General features: G+C 31.8%; 1 protein-coding gene across 1 annotated transcript in view; it reads right to left on the reverse strand.

Moving 5' to 3' along the window:
- LOC111639041 (protein ced-11-like) overlaps positions 1-19,366 on the reverse strand; it is a gene marked incomplete at its 5' end in the record, with an annotated part of 100,682 nt that overhangs the window by 27,599 nt on the left and 53,717 nt on the right. Inside the window, 4 exons of the mRNA XM_023384816.1 lie at positions 1,089-1,154; positions 1,226-1,400; positions 7,604-7,834; positions 9,698-9,841. Coding sequence (XP_023240584.1) covers positions 1,089-1,154; positions 1,226-1,400; positions 7,604-7,834; positions 9,698-9,841 — 616 coding nt within the window. The remainder of the gene's footprint in view (positions 1-1,088; positions 1,155-1,225; positions 1,401-7,603; positions 7,835-9,697; positions 9,842-19,366) is intronic.

The raw sequence follows: 19,366 nt of genomic DNA on the forward strand, positions 1-19,366 counted from the left end.
TATGAGGAAAAAATCCTGAGGTACTACTGTATAATTAGGTGTATAATTCTATAATCATATTTATATTAAATTTATATCTAGTTTAAATATGAGTAAAGGAATTAAAATAGGAACAATCATTAACCCAGTTTAAAATGATCACTATATAAACAAATTAAATGTTTTTTCCTCTATGAAATTTCGAATGCCTTCAGATGTTCAAATTAAACTATTTATTTCAATATAAATTTTTTTTTAACAATACCAATTTTAAATTGCAAGTACAAACTTGTGCCTGTGGAGCAATGACTGCTTATGAAGCACTCACCATTGCTCCATAGCAAAGGAATGAAGGTCCAAGTTATGTCAAGGTTTTATTTTAGTTCTAGCATATTTCTGATTTGTATATGCCATCATGGGTTATATGCAAGAAAATATAATAATTATTCAATTTTTTTGTATACAGTGATACCCCGAACTTACGCGATAGGTGGGACCGAGCGATAACCGCGTAAGTCAAATTCGCGTAAGTCGGGGTATAATTTCGCAATTTGTGTAAAATCCAAGTTGGAGGTATGTAAGCTAATAAATGTTCTCGTTAATCTTATCTCGTCTTTTGATTTATTCACGGTTACAAGAAATCACCACATAGAGTCTCTCGAGTCTCCGTAGATATAAAATACACAGAAATAAATAACACAAAATAAATTGTAGCTATGCGTCAATTCCGCGCGACACGACCGAACATGTAAGCTGAACAATAGTGTGGGGTGAGTGAGTAATCAAGAGTTGCCTGGTGCTCAAACAAAAGACGATTCGACGAGATTTGAAAATCGCGTAACTCCGGGTTCGCGTAAATCGGGGTAGCGTAAGTCGAGGTATTACTGTATTAATCTATTTATTCACTTAATAAAATCAGACAATGATTTATTATTAACAAGAAAATAAATATATCATTAGCATTTTTATTAATTAATTCTTACAATTTGATAATATAATATGAAATTAACTAATAACTAAACAAAAAAATTATACAGCATCTGAATAAAAAATCAAATCAAAATCTCTTTTAATTTAAATTATCATTTTATAATTATTTTTTAACTTACATTTTCCAATATTTGAGCAACTTGTAATATTATTTATGTTTCCTTTTTCTCTACACCAGTCTTTACCTGAAATTTTTAAGTTTAAAAATTTATTTACAATTTAAAAAAAAGAAAGAATATTCATAAATTAATTTTACCTTGTAACTCATCAATTGGTGTTATGAAGAGAGAAAACCATGCACGATGAAAAGCACGTCTGAATAATTCTGTATCAAGTGGAAAATCTGGATATAAAGTAGCTTGTATGACTATTCCACCACTAATTATTACAAGCATTGTCATCCTCATGAAATTTACAAAATCAACAAGAACCTTCAAGGAAAAAGATATTAAAATTCTTTAAATGATTTTTCAGAATTTATTATTGAAATTTTTATATATTAATAAATGATACAGTGCAAAATGGACTTATATTAAACATAAAGAACAACCTTCATTTTTTCTAACAATAAAATTTCAAACCTTTTCAAATCACTTAAGACTTATCTTCAGGTTCAAACATATGGAATAAACTACACATGCAGGTGTTCCATTGGATTTAAAAATAAGTATTAATTTGCAATAAACCAGAAATTTGAAAAAATATATAAATATAACTCATAATAAAATTAAAAATAAATACAAATAACAGACATAAGAATATAATATAACAATATGAATAGCTTATGCCAAACTATTACTATTTTAATAAAAATTTTTACATGTTGAAAATAGATACTGCATCTCTTTTATTGATGTATTCTTCCTTTTTGAGGACTTTGCACATTTCTATAATCTCAGTGATATTATAAGTTAATGCTTATTTTTAAATCCAATAGAATGTCCACGTATGAGGTCTGTTTCATATGATTGAACCTGAAGTAACTCATTAATCATTAAGTGACTCAAAAACATTTCTTTATTTGAAATTTGATTGCTGGATAAAGTAAAAGTTGTTGTTGATATTTCTTTATGCATTATAGTAATTTACTACTAAGAACTATTTACAAGATGTTATCAAATTTATTTGTCAGTAAAGATTCACATTACCAGTAAAATATTACTTCAAACTATTGTAAGACTGTAAAAGTTTCATTTATTCAAATCTTCAAATAACTAGTTTGGAAGTTTACAATAAATAAGATAGATGACTATATTTTACTTTTACAATTTAAATTAATCTATCCTTGATAATTTGAATTTTACATAGTAATTATAAATTATAGTGAATAAGAAAATATAAATGATATGAATTGTTAGTTGGCAAACATCTGAAAGAGAAGTTATCACTTTGTTTAGAAAAAAATTAAACTTATACAAACCAACAAAATATGTATATAACAGGGGTGGCCAACCTGCGGCTCTTTGAAGGATTATTTGTGGCTCTCGTTAAATGTACTGTACCCGAGTTCCCTTTTCATTTTTGTGTTATTATATTTTAAAAAATTATTATCGTCCGTATGTGTTTCAAATGTCTTTTAAATTACTAACAAAAAAATATGAAAGACTAAGTGCAATGTTGTAACAAATTTCATTTCCGTCCAAGTTAAGAATGATATGACTCATCGAAAACTGCGCGAATGAACATAAACAGTGGTGTAATCGTCCGTTATCGACCGACTCCAGACCGATTTTGAATTTGTAAACTGTCATTGCAATGGACAGTTGACATTGTGCTCTGGAGGAAACAAGTTGTATCACTCTTGCTACGGATATATTTTGTAATTGGAATTTTTTGCATACCTTTAATTGCGGCTCGTGAAAAATTTCAATTTTGAAAAATGGCTCGGACTATCAAGGAGCTTGGCCACCCCTGGTATATAATAATATAATGACAAGATAAACAATAAAAAGTGGACAGGAATGACTTTTAACAACATGATATAAAATCAGACATTCATTTCTTTATGATGGGCAACATGAATTATGAAATGTAAAACTTAAATATGCAGAAAACCAGATAAATGCAAATGTAAATTCAAATTTTAATGTCCCCCAATTTAATCCCAATTCTCTCAGAGCATAAGTTGATGTCTTATTCAACTCAGTCATCTGACAATCACTTGAAAATTTAGTCAAGAAAGAATTAATTATGAAATTTAAGTTGAAAATAAAATCATTATTGATCAAACATTAATTTTACAGTATGATAGAAAAAATAAATGGAACATTTCTTCTATTGCTTTAAATAACAGATAAGCAAATGTTTTTTGGCATATTGCCCAAACTTTTAATACTAATGCACTAAAATCAAACATCTAAATAAATAAGAGTTAAAAACAAAATAGATTTTTTTCACAAACAAGAATAATCAAAGCTAGCTATAACATTTAATACATACACCTCAAGAATCTTTCAGAATAAATGATTTATAGATAACATATACAGAATCTTTCAAAAAGAATTCTACTATTTTAAATATATTTATAAAATTTAAAACAATGGGATCGGTAATATTCTTAAAATTTGTAAATTCTAAAAATAAATAAGATTATTTTCAGATTAAAAACAAGTAAAATTACTCTTTCTTATCCAACTTCAAGTGATTCATTTAAGCAGACAAACAAATAATGAAGAAATACTAAACTTTAATTACCAATAACTCATTTTCATTAAGTTCACAAAATTTTGGAATCATATTTATTTTTAGAATTTACAAATTCCACTATTTTAAATTACTGTAATTATATTAATTACAGTAGAGCATCAATTATCCGACTCAATTGGGAACTGGAGTTGGTCAGATAACTGAAAAAACGGATAACCGAAAAATATGAAAAAATACATTATAGTATATTATATTAGTATATCTCATGTAATTAGTTAACTCATGTAATTAGTATATTATTATATCGCTATTAACCTACTTCACATTGAACTTTCATCAATGTTAAGCCTAACAAAAATTTTTTTAAAATAATAATCGTAGCTATTGTATCATTAAAAATTAGAAAATTAAGCCTCGTTTAAATACTGGCTCCCTTTCATGGTCGAGCCATGTTGCCAGCTAAAACACGTAAAAATACCATTAAAGTAGCCAAGACATAGCCAAATATTGTAGTGCCACATCACTAGTGAACATTTGAATTTGCCGACTAGAACGGTCAGTTAACTGATGTGATGGTTAATCGGAGGTCAGATAATCAATGCTCTACTGTATTATCTTAAAATAATTTAATATATTTCAAAACATATAAAATCTCTCCAAATTTCATACCTGTTCATTACAATCCTTCAAAATGTGCACCTTGTGTCACATGATATACATCCAGCCAATAATCAATTTCTTCCCAGACTCACTATAACATATCCATTGTCACTCCTACCAAAGCAGTCATAATTTGATTCTGCAGTTCCTGCAAATTCCTGGGCACAGACAGTGTGTTTCACATAGCTCCACAAATGGAAATCACAAGTTGTCAGATCAAGGGACCTAAGAGCCAGCAGACAACAGACTGTGATTGGGTCTATGATATTTGATGCCTTGGGCACAATCACTGAAGAAAAACACAATTCATAACTTTGCAAACCTTATAAAAATGAGATGGAGCCCCAACTTGCTGGAAGATGTATTCACCAGAATCTTGATTCAGTTGAGAAAATGGCCAGAACAGTGAGTATGGGAAGAAACTGACTATCAGCTGGATATTACAAACACCCTAATTTTTAGTTTTTTCAATTTTTTAAAGTTCATCTTCAAAGACACTAGATAAAACAAAAAGATCATCTATGGGGCAATTAAAGTTTTTGCTCAATATATCAAGTTTTTAGGCTTAAATTTTCAAAAAGTTTCTTTAACAAGAAAAGCCTTTCTATATTCAATATAATAAAATAAAACAAAACACCAACTCCTTAATGCATTAATAATATTTGAAATTTTATATAATTATATGTACTATATTTCCATGATTAAACTCTGGGATTCGAATAAATCCCAGTTTTTGAATAAACGGAGGAAATAAAAATGCCATTAAAAATAAACCCTGGATTGAAAAATGTGGGAAACATGTTGAAGTACTGCACTGTACAGGGTAAATGTAGTTCTGAGTGGCAGGTAAAGAATAAAAAAAAATTCTACATCTTCAAATTATCTAGAGACAGTCAGCATTTTCTATTCTAAAGTTCATGAAAACATTTTTTGAAATAAAATTATAAATATTATCAAATATTGAGCATGGAAAGTTGCAACCAAGTCCAGAGCTTATCAGCCAAAGGGTAATTAGAAAAATTCTAATTGGAAAGATAAGGAAAGTTTGAACCAAAAGATAGCTGTCAAGATTTTGATTCCTGCAATGATATTGAAGCAGACACAAATGACAACGGAATAACTAAATTGAAAGATAATGAATCAGATTGACTACAGTAATACCCCGAGTTACATAAGTAATGTGGACCATAGACCTTTATGTAACTTGAATTTTACGGTATATAAGTTGAATTTGTAAATTGCTTAAGTTTAGCTACATAATTAATAACACAATATTGTATTTTTTATTTGTGTACTGTACATATATTATTTATTATTTATTTTTTTGTATAATTTTATTTGTCATTTCAATTGCATTTTAATGGTACAGTACTGTAAATAAACAACGAACACTATGTAAATTTAGTGGTGGTAAACAGGTTATATATTAAACAAATCACTTGAGGCAAACTACACACTAATGATGTAAAACAACTGTGGAATTCCAACTCATCTATTTTGTCTCTTATATTAGGAGCATAAGAATTGGAGTCGGATGGCATAGGTTTTACCATATGAGTATTTTCTTTTTGCTCTCAATTTGTTCATTATTTCTCTTCTTTCTCTGATTTCCTTCTCTGCCCTCACCCTCTCTTGTTGTCTTTTGAATGGCTTTGGGGAATAACCCGAAAAAAGTTCTAGGTAAAATTTTCATATCCTCTCTCTCAGTGGGAGAGTGAGAAATGACCTTTCACACTTTCGCTCTCCCCGCACTTGGCATCACACCTTTCTTTCTTCCCCCTCATTCCAATCTATGGACTGCTAGCCAATTAACAAAATAACATAATTTTGCTGGATGAAAGAGGGTAATGACAGTCACAGAAAAGAAGAGATCAAACCAAACCTATACACATACATCCTATTTAGCTTGATGTCTTAACAGATAAAACCTATTAAATATCTCTCCAAATTAATAATTATTGCTAAGGTTGCAATACCAAACCTTAACCTTAGTCACTACTGGCAATTAATTTAGTATGTTTGACAGTTGTTATCAGTTTTATTAGCAATGGAGTAACAATATTGGATAGAGAAAGTAATAAATTTATTGAAATGCTAGATTCCTGACAATTAACATAAACAACACCTGGCCACACAAAAAACTTAGACCACATTGCATCAGAATTCCCCTTGTCAGTTCCCAGAGACTAGTATAAAAAGGGATTGCACCCGCACCTCGGGGCAATCATCGAAAGGAAGTCTCCCAACTGGAACTACATTCAGACCTCTCCTCCTCATTTCTGAAAAAAGGACCTCTTAGACTTGATTGCTGTAGGCAAAAAGATACTTGCTTGGACTAATAAATTCTTTCTGTCAGAATAGATTATAAGTTAGACGATTATTAATTCCCGAGATTTAACCTGTTGGACCAAAACCTGTGAAATTATTGATTACTGAATCAAAACCGTCGCATTATTAGCATTCTTTATCTTTAGAAACAATTATTGTATCTATAATTTTGTACTTGTATAATCTTAGTCAATTTTAGTTTGTATAATCTTAGTTGTTAAATAAATATATTATTCATACGTTTAAATACATCTCATCCTTGAGTACGGCTAACACGTTATCACGACCTCGCTGACCCTCCCACTTGTTTACACATAAGCCATCTCCTGATGCAAAGCCAGTAAGAAGGGTCGAGATTACTACTCAAACCCCCTTGGTTCTCACACAATACATATAGAAAAACAAGCAATAAAGATGTGCTTGGTTTTGCTGTTTGACCTTCACTGAGTACTGTAGAAGAATCTTGTTTACATGAGTGCCCAGTATATTTGCATATATGTGCTTACAATTAGATTGAAAAGTAAAGGATTAGCAGAGCAATAAAGTAATAAATTGGTACAGTGCGAAAGAAAGAAAGGAAGAGAGAGAGAGAGAGAGAGAGAGAATGAATGAGTGTTTGAAATAGAATAATTCTTTGTAAAATTACATGTCACTCTATTCAGATTTTTTTCCAATTTTTGAGATTTACATTTTACATAACTGCAAATTTATGTAAGTCGCATGTTACTTAATTCGGGGTATTACTGTATATAAACAATAATTATTTCAAATATTATAGCAGTAACCAATAAATATGGTCAATAATGGTTTTGATAATTTGAAATATGTACAAGTAATTAAGGTATTTCTTTCAATTTTTACCCACTCATATTCTGTTGCAAGATAATAAACACCAACCTCAAAAAACCCTGGAGATGCATGTTTTAAAAATAAACCTGAGGTTTAATTGAGAAAATATAGTAAAACATTTATATTAAGAAAAAATTCTATCCAAACTTACCATTAGTTTCACTCTGTAAAGAAGTGGTCCTAAAGTTGGTGATATAGGAAGATAAATAGCAATGAGTCGATAATAAAAATATAATAATCCAACACATAAGAGAATCTTTCCATTATATGGTTTTAAAAAAATTCCAACATTCAAAATTCTACCCAAAACATATAGAACAACGAATGCTATTATCAAGAGTATTTCTACGCATTTCAGAAATAATGGTACACTGGTATATTTCTGAAAAAAAATTATTATTATTATTAATTATCATGAGGAAAAAAGAATAATATTTATTTAACTAAAAGAGAAAAAAACTGTAAAAACCAAAAAATCTTCCTAATCTAGCATTTAATTTTGGATAAGTAAACATTCTGCTTTCAGATGACTTAACTAACTTATTTTAAATATGCTAGAATATTATGCTATGTTCAAATAATAATATATTTAATAATTTCCTTAGAATGTAAAAAAATACAGCAATGAGTTGTGTAACTTTCCTGGCAAAACAATTTAAAATTGTGTGTGGTGTCATCTGTTAAGACATTTAATTATAAAAAAACTTTTCATATTATTGGATCATTGAAAAATGAAATGGCCAATTTTTTTTAAATTTAAACTTCCCAGCCTTATAGTTCAACTTTTTTCTATGTGAACAGTGCTGTATGTTTGCAATTGATGAGCACACATATAATATGTGAATTTAGAACTGTAATCTCATTTATATTGTGAGTTCCACATGTTTAAGAGTACTTTTTCTGAAAGCAAAGAAAAAAGTATATTGAATATTTTTCTTTTACAAGTACAGTATAAGCAGGAGCATAACACAGCCAATAAAACCTTTGGTGAAGGTTCTGTGAGTGAACAGACCACTAGACATTGGTTCAAAAAATTTTATTCCGGGAATACAAATCTCAAAAATCAGAATTGAAGAACATCATTGAATCAAAATATCACCTGACTGTCTAGGAAATCATGGAAAGGTTGAACATACTGGACATTATTCAACCATTTCTCAACATCTAAACATGTTAGGGAAAATCAAGAAGCTCGAAAAATGGGTACTCCACAAACTCAATGAGAGATAAAGAGCATCATTTGGAGATCTGCAGTTCATCATAAAACTGAAAGTATTCAAATGAAATTCTTTCCCCATCCACCTTATTCCTCAGACTTTTTGCCAACTTTTTATACATTTGGACAGTTTTTTGGCAAGGAAAGTCTTCAAGAAAGAGGATGCAATAAAAAAAATATCTTTACTGACTTTTTGGCTTCTCATTCTCATAATTTCTATCAAATTGGCATTAATGCCATTTTTATTGTATTAGGAAAAATATATTATTGTTGGTGGGGACAATTTTGATTGAATATATAAGTTAATTAAAGAATTAAGAATATATTAAATTAATAAACATTCAGAGTCAGAAGTAAAAATTGGCCATTTCATTTGCAACAACCTAATATTAATTATTATAAAATGACAAAAAGCTTAATTTTGAGGGTGGAGATAAGTTTTATAAAAAATTGTAAATGCTAATAAACAGTGAAATCATTCAACCCCATTTGAGATATGACACCTATCTCCTCACCCCCTTGATCTTTAACCATCAAAATTTAATAGCATCAATCCCCCTAATACATAAACTTCCCTGCAAATTTTCAGAAATTTTTGACAAAAGGCACAGGAGTTATTAAGTGAAAAAAAGAGGGTGAACAAAATTCCCCCCCACACATACTAACATCTTTACATACAGAAAAATCCCTAAATTTTTTTGCATTTCTTGATGTTTCAAGGTTCCGAATCCAAAATATAAAATCTCGCAGGGTCATTTTTTGACTGATTGCTAGACTTTCCCTCTGTTATAAATAACAACCAGGAAAGTAAAAACAATAATTCTCAAAACGCTTACACTAATAAATGTATTCTAATTTCTATTGTTTATTGATAGAATACAATATAATTAATTAAATTTAGAAATTTTAAATTTAAGATAATTAAACAATATAAATTTCTTCTAAACATCAACAATCTGCTTATATTTTTAACAATTTAACTATACTTCAATTTTAATTTATTCAAAAATTATCAGATAAAGTACTCACTTTGAATAGAATATATGCTCGTCTGATATTTTCTATGGCTATGAGAAATGTCCATGAACAGACAATTATATCTAGAATTAAGATACCACAAGAAGGAGCAAGAACTGCAACACTAAATATCCCCAAATAAAACATATAAAATAACTGAAATAGTCAAAAATAAAAATAATTAGATATTACAAATTGGAATAAATTTAGAATATAATTTATGAAATAAAATAAAATTTAAGCAACATTATAATATAGCCAAAAAATAATATATAATTTTAAAACATTTATTTCAGAGAGAGTATTTTTAATAATAATAAAACAAAGTGCTAAAGTTCTCCTCATCACTAAAAAAATATTTAATCAGAAATGTTTTTGACTTTCAACTTAGATCATTCTCAGCTGATAGAATAAACAAAATAAATTTGTTTTAAATTTAAAATTACAAATTTGAATATGAGAAAATAAAAATAAAATAAATACATGAATAAATAAATGAATAAAATAAACTAAAAAACATAAATGTAATAATATACAAAAAATTTTGTATATATAAATATTCAAATATAAATAAATGTATGTGCAGCAAATACAAAATCTAAATTCAGTCAATTGTAAGTTATTTTCTAATGTTAATCAGTTATTATAGCCTTCTCCTTTCTCTCTATTTTAAAGACATTTGACATTATTTATTCTGGTCTTTGTTGTATATATATTTATTTATATTTGAATATTTATATATACAAAGCTTTTGCATATTATTATTATTATGTTGTGAATGCCATGCTCAACTGATACTGGTGCCATGTACTATGCCAGACCAAAGTCAAGGCATAGCTAACAAGAAACAAGTGTTACATTAGGCTTCTGTGTTATTGGTGTATGTGTCAACATCTAGAAACTTTCTAACAATATGACGTGTGTTCAATATTGCCCTTTTTGTAGTGCCATGTATATGTTTTTATTAAGGTTTAACATTTCTAGACTTTTGTGTAGTGTATGTGGTATAACACCAGTAAAAGAGAGGACAATAGATACAATAAATACCTTAGCCATCCTCCACATCTGTCTTATTACTGAGTGAGTGGAGTGTACTTGTTGATTTTTCAAGCTTAAGCAATTTATGTTATGAGTGTTTGGAACAGAAATGTCTATTATATAAGTGATCTTATTGCATTTGTCAATGAGAGTAATGTCAGGTCTATTATGATGAATTGTTTTATCTGTGATTATGGATCTGTTGTAGTAGATTTTGTGTGTCATTTTCTAATACTGCCTGTGGAGTATATTTGAGGTATGGTACCTGGGTGTTTAATAATCTGTGTTTGTGTGCAAGCTCTAGGTATATTATATTTGCTACTTGATTATGCCTATGTAAATAGTCTGTCTGTGCCAAGAGCTTGTAACCAGAGATTACATGTTGTATTATTTCTGGCAGAATGTGGAATTTTCTGCAAGAGTCGTTTGTAAGTGATGTATTCTTCAGGATGTGTTTTCTGTAGATTTTAGTGTTTATGACCTGATCTTGAATAGCAACCATAAACCCTTCAGTCTCTCCAAACAGACAGCCCCTAGTCAGCCAATAGTTTGTTGCAATTTTGTAAACATTGTCCTGAGCTAGGTAATAGACATGTCTTCCAAGAAGTGCCTTTTGGGCTAATGACTGCTTAATAGTGTCTATGTTATTTATGTATTGAGTTATGTCCAGATGCTCAGGGTATAAGTTTAAAGGTGTGTGGTTACTAGAGAATTGTTTATTGGCTGCACTCTTTGGTATAGCCCAAGAAACATGAAAAGGAAAGAAGAATAAAAGTTTTAGGAAGGGTTCAGGTTGAAGGTGAAATAAAGCGAGATAGGACAGAATGAAAGTTAAGAAGGTGTGTGGTTACTGTCTTCCAGAGTTATAGATTTATGTAATATTGATGTTTCTTGTTTTTTGTGGAAAACTCCCAGTGTCAGAATTTGTTTATAGTGCAGGTTAACTATATTAGTCAGGCCATGGCAACCTTCTTTACAAGAAAGAAGTGAAGTTTCCTTACTAAACTCCGTCTCAAGTTGGTTTTCTGGATTAAACACAACTCAATAATGTTCTTGTATAGTTCGATGAAAGCAACCTCCACACTCAAGATAGTCCATAATGTACAGTTTATTTACAAAAATATATACACTATACCAGTTAGAAAACACATTAAACACAAAGCGTAGTGTAATTTGACGTACGGGAAAGATTAGGTGTGTGAGAGGCCTAGGTCAACCTACACAGTGGCTCAACTGCACGGTTCGTCCAGTTTTTGCACTTACCCGTACCTGAGATGTTTACCAGAAGAGTATGCTCTCTCTAAGCTCAGCAGGCTTCCCAAGTGCCAGAGACTACCATGTACCCAGTCTCTTGCTGTTCTCTCCTGTTTTCTTCTGTTTGCTCTGCAATTTAAGGATTTCATGGACAGACACTTCCGACAATCATAAACCTTCCTTGCGGGAACAGCTTTCCCCCAGGTCTGCTTTTATCGGATGATAATAAAGTTTACACTTATGTTCGCTAATATTCCGACTCACTTGTTTACATCCAGTAGTTCAATACCTGGCAAGTGGTCATCACTGAACCACACGTGGATCCAATTAGCGAGATTGGCATTTCTTTTGTTCCCTCTCTGTTTTCAACCTTGTTTACAAGCCAACTCTTTACATCTCTTAGCGAGATTGATGTTTCTTTTGTTCCCTCTCTATTTACAACTTGTTTATAAGCTAATACTTTACAAAAGAGTTAATCTTTCTATGGAAGATTTTGGGTGATATTGTTTATGTTTAGTAAGTGTTGTTCTTCTTTTCCTTTGGAGTTGCTTGAGATCTGTGCACATCCAGTGTATAACTCCAAAAAAATAAGTGACTACAGGGACAACATATGTATTAATAACTTTAATAGTGTGTTTTGCATTTAGGTGTGTTCTTAGTATTGCATGTAATCTGTTCTGATATTCAAGCGTTTATCTTCATTTTACATGTGCATGTTCTGTAAGTTTAACTGTTGGAATCCTAAATATTATTATTATTATTATGTTGGGTTTTGTGAGTTATACTCGGTTCACACTGGTGGCTCTGTACTATGCCGGACCAGAGTCAAGGCATAGCAACCAAAACAAAACTAAAATTAAATAAGTGTGTCAGTGTGTGTGTCTGTATTCAGGAATTTCCTAACAATGTGGCATGTATTCAATGTAGTGGCCTTCTGTAGTGTTATGTATGTATTTCTATTCAATTGTAATGTTTTCAGGCTTTTGTGTAGTGTGTGTGGTATCACACCTGTACAGGAGAGAACGATAGATACAATAAGCACCCTTTCCATTTTCCACAGATGCCTTATTTCCTGGGCAAGTTCTGTGTACTTACTGACTTTTTCAGTGCATGTGTTTTGTACATTGTAAGTGTTTGGAATGGCTGTCTATAATGCATGTGATTTTATTGTGTTTGTCAATGAGTGTGATGTCTGGTCTGTTGTGGTAAATTGTTTTATCTGTGATTATGGCTCTGTCGCAGTACAGTTTGTGCGTGTTGTTTTCCAATACTGTCTGTGGAATGTATTTGTAGTATGGTTTGTGGATGTCTACCAATTTGTGTTTCTTTGCAAGCTCTTGGTGTATTATATTTGCTACTTGATTGTGTCTATGTAAGTAATCTGTCTGTGCCAAGAGCTTGCAACCAGAAGTGATGTGTTGTATGGTTTCTGGCATGATGTTACATTTTCTGCATTTGTCATTTGTGAGTGTTGTATCTTTGAGTATATGTTTCTGTAGTTTTTAGTATTATGACCTGATTCTGTATGGAAATCATGAATCTTTCCATCTCCCCAAAGAGGCATCCGCAAGCTAACCAGCTGTTTGACACAGTTTTGTCAACAAAAACCTGGGCCAGGTCATAGGGATGTCTGCCATGGAGTGCTTTTTGTACCCATGATTGCTTAACAGTGTCTATGCTATTTATAAGCTGTGTCATGTCCATACATTGTGAATGTAAATTTAATGGTGCATTATTTGAGTTTGCTAGGCAGAACCAGAGAGGACTCAAGGAATTTCCTTGAAAAATTCCTCGCCTAATGAATATCTTATTTGTTTGTATGGAAGTGTTACTAACCCTGAAATGCAGTGTTGTTCTCCAGTGCTGCATAATGTTTTCAAAGAATGCAATGAGTGATGGATGTATTTTGTACATGTGTAGAATATGTAGCAGCCAACTGTGTGGAACGCTGTCGAATGCTTTTCTGTAGTCTATATATGCCATATGTATGTTTCTGTGTTGTTTGTGTGCTTGCCGTAAAATGACTGAATCTATGAGTAACTGTTCTTTGCATCCCCTGTGATTTCTACTGCAACCTTTTTGTTGTTCTTTAAAAATGTCGTGTTCTTCAACATGTTTGTATATTTTGTTTGTAATGCAGGATGTGAATAATTTGTAGAGTGTTAGAAGACATGTAATTGGTCTGTATTATGTGGAGTCTGTGGTGGTGTTTTTAGGTTTCATGTAGGTGATGCCCTGAGTAAGAAATTTTGGCATGTCTTGTGGATTGGTGATGATGTGTGTCAGATGATCAGCTAGTTCCTGGTGCAGTGATGTAAATTTTTTGTACCATAAATTGTGAATGTTGTCTACACAGGGTGTCTTCCAGTTGTGTGTTCTGTTCACAGCATAGCGGATGACGTGTATGTTTATTTCAGCACAGGACATAGTTGGTATGTTATGCAAGTTTTTGTTCTCCTTCTCAATCCAGCCTGCATCAGCATTGTGTGCAACAACACTGGACCAAAGAGAAGACCAATAAGTTGTGAGTAGTGTTGCAACGAATAGTATATTCGGCCTCAGGTCGAATACTGAATATTCGGCCAGAAGCATGGTCAAATATGCGAATATTCAGCTTGATTAACGCACGTACAAAAATTGGCGTGCAAACCGCATTATGGCAAGGACCCTACTCTCTATTGGCCCGCTGTCATTATGCTTTGCGAATCGTCTTAATACTTGACATAAGGCGGACAGAATGAGCATCATGGCAGTATGTAATAGGTAATGATATCAAATGTGGATAACGACGAAATGACCTACACATGTAAATAATGGAAAAAGAAGAGAGAAAGACTGTGAAGTGAAAATGTGAAAATAAATATGAAATTGAGTTGATAACATAATCAAACAAGTCGAGGCAGCTTATTGGTGCGAAATTTGCGACCATCAATGCCAAACAATTGTTGTCATAGACTTCGGAAAGCTAAATGCTTGTAATGAAAGTCACTTAGCGTGCAAGGGCGAAAGCCTGGGGTCGTTCGGGCTACCGAGCTATCTTGAATATGTGAAATCATAACTGTCACTTATACCGACGTCCTATCTGTCTCTTTTCTCTGTTATCACCAGGCTATGAGTCACGTAATTGTAAAATGGGAAATCTACGACGGAAAAGTGACGAATCAAAAGTATCGTGAGCACGTATTATGATGTATGCATAGGCATACGTGGACTAGAGAGATGGAGGAAAGAGAAAGGGAAGAGCAAAGATGAGCACTTAAAAAGAAGGATAGACAGGGTCAGACCCTCAGATGTGTGACGATTCTCGAACGAATAGGTGTGTACGTGTGCTGATCTTTGTAATTATAAATTGTGAATACACGTGACTAATATTATTTTCTTCCATATTTCGAAACTGTGTTGTATCTTCATATTTATTTTTTAAACTGCAATTTAGCATAAATAACCAACACTTGGCACAACATCCGTTTATTTCAGTTGTGCGAATGTTGTGCCAAGTGTTGGTTATTATGCTAAATTGTGGTTTAAAAAATATTATTTTCTTTTTTATTTTGTGCATGTTATAAGTTATAAATAAATATAAACAAACAATGCTAACCTGATAACATTAAATCTAAATACCAAAATGATTAATTTACTGTGTTTTTGTTATTTCTTACTCCTGTTTTTAGGTATTCAGTATTTGGCCAAATAGTGATTAAATATTCAGTATTCAGCTGAATAGCAAAAAATAGGCCGAACAGGAAGAATACCGAATAGTAAACGAATATATGTACATCACTAGTTGTGAGTTCTTCTGTTGGTGTGCCACTGTGCTGTGTATCAGTGTTTGTTTTGTTTGTGAATAATTTATTTTGTTGTTTTCGTAGTGTACATGTTTTGTATCTTTTGAGTCTACATGCTTTGGCTGTGAGTTTTTGTTTTAGTGTATCGATGTATTCTGTAATGTGTGTGTTGTGATGTTCGTGTTTTGTGTGCATTTTGATTTTCTTGAAAATATTTTTGAGTTGTTTCTTTAATTTGGGTGTTATGTTGTTTTTAGTGTATTGTGTCAGCCTGCCTAATTGCTGTCTAATGTCATTGTGTTTCTATTCTTCTCTGCCATGCAGGCTTGTGATAGAATTGTGTTTTGTGTGTGTCTGTATGTGATTGTATTTTCAGACCAAGGTGTGTTACTATTGTGACTGCCCCATCATAAACTAATGTATGAATGTCTGAGAGTGTAGAAATTGAATGAATGTAGTTTGGTAGTAAGTGAGTGTTTACATAATTTAGTGTTTTTCCTACTTCCTTTGACGTGTTGATTTTCGGTATTCGTGGTCTTTGTGTGGGATCTGTACCAGTATATTTAGTGAGTGTTTCCTGAAATATAAGTGAGAGCATATTAACTAATTCTATGTCTATGTTATCAGTGATGGATGAGGAAGTGCCTGTAGTATCATTAGTTGTAGTTGTTGTATGTGTGCTATTATCAATGCTTGTTGCTGGATTATCCTGACAGGTTATGTGATCTTCATTAATGTTAAATGTTTCTGTCTGTTTATGTATTTGATCAGCAACCTGTTGTTTGATAAGTTCAAGTGTTGTTTGTGGGATAAGGTTGTTGTGTATAATTGTTCTTTTTTGATCAACAACCCTTTGTTTGATGACAGTGAGGTGAGGATATTGTTGTGTGAATCTATGGTGTAGTTGTTGTCTATATGCTGTCATGTTTGTTTCGAGTCTTGTGATCGTGTAGTAAGTACGGATGATAAACTCGTTCATTTCTGATGTCCATTTCATCAGTTGACATGTTTTTCCAACCATTGTGGTCTGTGGATGCATTGCCACAGAAACATCAAGGCTAGGTTGGTTCCTCACATCTGTTGAGGGCATTGCAGTAGCATGCTTGGGCTGGTGCTGCTTTCGCCACTGGTATCCAAGGGAGACTGTGGCCTATTTTTTAAACGTGAGCCTCTGCCTAACCCACAAACACAGACCTTGTTAACCTGGGCGATGTCTGAGCCGATATCACACTTTGATCTGGTTATTACCATGATAAAAATCTCCACAGAATGTGGGTGTGGTCACTCTTAGCTTCATTTCTCCCCATAAACCTTATTGGCATGGGTGTCCCTATCAGGAGCTTGTGTTCCAGCCTGCATTGCTCTATGGTTCAATAAAATTACTGGGATCTCCCAACACGACAGGTGGTGACCAAGGAAGAGTTATTATAATTATTATCATTGTATTATTATTATATTTATATGTTTTTTAATTATTTTTACTTTACTCATTTATTTACATATCTATTTTATTTTATTTTTTCTGGATTTGAATTTGTAGTTTTAAATTTAAAACAATTCCATTTTGTTTATTCTGTCATTTGAGTATGACCTAAATTGAAGATTGAAAACACTTCTGATTAAATATTTTTTGGTAATCATAGCTTTAGCAGTTTGTTTTATTATTATTGTGAGATCTGCGGGTAATTAGATTAATTACTAAATTAATATAAAAAAATTTTTTTTTTCTGTTGATAAAATTTTAAACAAAAAGGATGTAACATTCGTCATTCTTGGAGAGAAGAGAAGTTGAACCTCTTCTTTTTTTTTTTTTTAAGTAAGTAAGTAAGTAATCTTTATTGACGTAGAAGGCTTTTGCCTGTTACAAGGGCGTTTTATTTTGATGAAACGCATATTAACATCTCATATAATAATTTTTTAACAATATTAGTATTTACCATTTATTAATCAATATATTTATATTGATTAATAAATCTCCTTTTAGACAGCTGACTTGCATGATGAATCAAATGGGGCACACGCTACTGAGCCACCCAAGAGAGTCGGACAGAAGTCCTATAAAAAGGGGCATTTTTTCCTCATTCGGGGTAGTTCTTCCAAAGAAGATTGCCATATGAAATTGGATGCAGTTCATCCAAAGCAGAACCTGCCATACGAAAAGGCCTTATAAGTGTCGATCTCTGCATCAAGATCGCCGTATATAAATAAGGACCATGTCCCATAAAAATTGAAGGTGCCATATAGAAGACAGAAAGTGTTATAAGATTTATTCTCCTGATTCACATTTCTAATAGAAGATTACAACTACAAATACTTCTATGATAATTGACGTGGTAGTATATGTTAGAGTTATGTAAACTCTCTCTCATGTGCATAGATAGATTAGATTAGCATATATTTGATCTCTCAGTCTTTGTATCTTATTTCATTGTTTTATTAAATATTTTTGTTATCTCTTAATATGGACTCATCCTTGACTAAAATCCGAGCCTACGCCTACTCCACTTACTCGCGACCCTCCCACTCGATATTCCTCTAAAAATTAGACATAAGAATGCCTAATGCTATATCTAGGCTGGTGTCAGGAAAAACAACTTCCAGGGGTTTCTTACGAACTCCTGTTCATCAATAAACATCTTAGGAAGCCATTCGTTGATGTTGTGAACCAATCTAACGATTGTGTGTTGTGTAAGTGACATAGAGCCCAAATTAAAATTACTTTATGCCCCATCTCCTCACATTATCATATTGGTGTTAAGTTTTGTGGAATTTCATGAAATATTTTTATTTACAAATATAAACATCCATTAATCTGACTTTTAGATTAATGACAAACAATTGCCAGATTACATCAGACTGTAGTAATGCTATTATTTAATAATTAAATGCCAAGTAATTTGACCTAGAGATAGGTGTTAGACACCATCTACTGATACCTTATTAAAGTTATCACTTATCTCTAGGCCAAATTACTTGACATTTAATTATTAAATAGTAGCATTATTATAGCCCAATGTAATCCGGCAATCATTTTGTATTAATTTTATTTACTATATATTATATGTATCTTTAATTGTCCCTTGAATGGAATTAAAAACATTTTATTGAGAATGACCAAGACATTTAAGTGAAAAAATACTCTTTTAGGTAAATCTTTAAGTTATGGTAATATGTTTTTTTTTTTTACTTTTCACCCTTAAGGCACTAAGAGGGTCTTTTAATCATACCCATTATGGGTTTGGACAAGTCTACAATGAATGATTAGGTGGTGAAAGATGGGGCCTGATTTATCTGAGATAGACATCCCTAAAAATTCCTGAGGTGTTTTGACCTTAGATTTGTTCCCAGGTCCCCAGAGAAATAGGCTGACACATTGTTTTCAACTGGGGTGCCACAATGACATGTAGAAACATTTAGGGATGCCATGAAATGTAGTGCTGAGCAGCATCATAATGCTTATATGTATTACTAAAAGTATAAAAAGTTCAATAACTCTACATTATAAAGCAGTAGGGATGCTGCAAGAAAAATAAGTATCAAATTAGGAAAGCCCCTAATAGAAAAAAGTTGAAAAAACACTGGGATGACATCTTAACTGCTCAGC

This window comes from Centruroides sculpturatus, unplaced genomic scaffold (genome assembly GCF_000671375.1).
Source record: "Centruroides sculpturatus isolate CEXI.00-Female unplaced genomic scaffold, Cexi_2.0 scaffold1187, whole genome shotgun sequence".
Lineage (NCBI taxonomy): Eukaryota > Metazoa > Arthropoda > Arachnida > Scorpiones > Buthidae > Centruroides > Centruroides sculpturatus.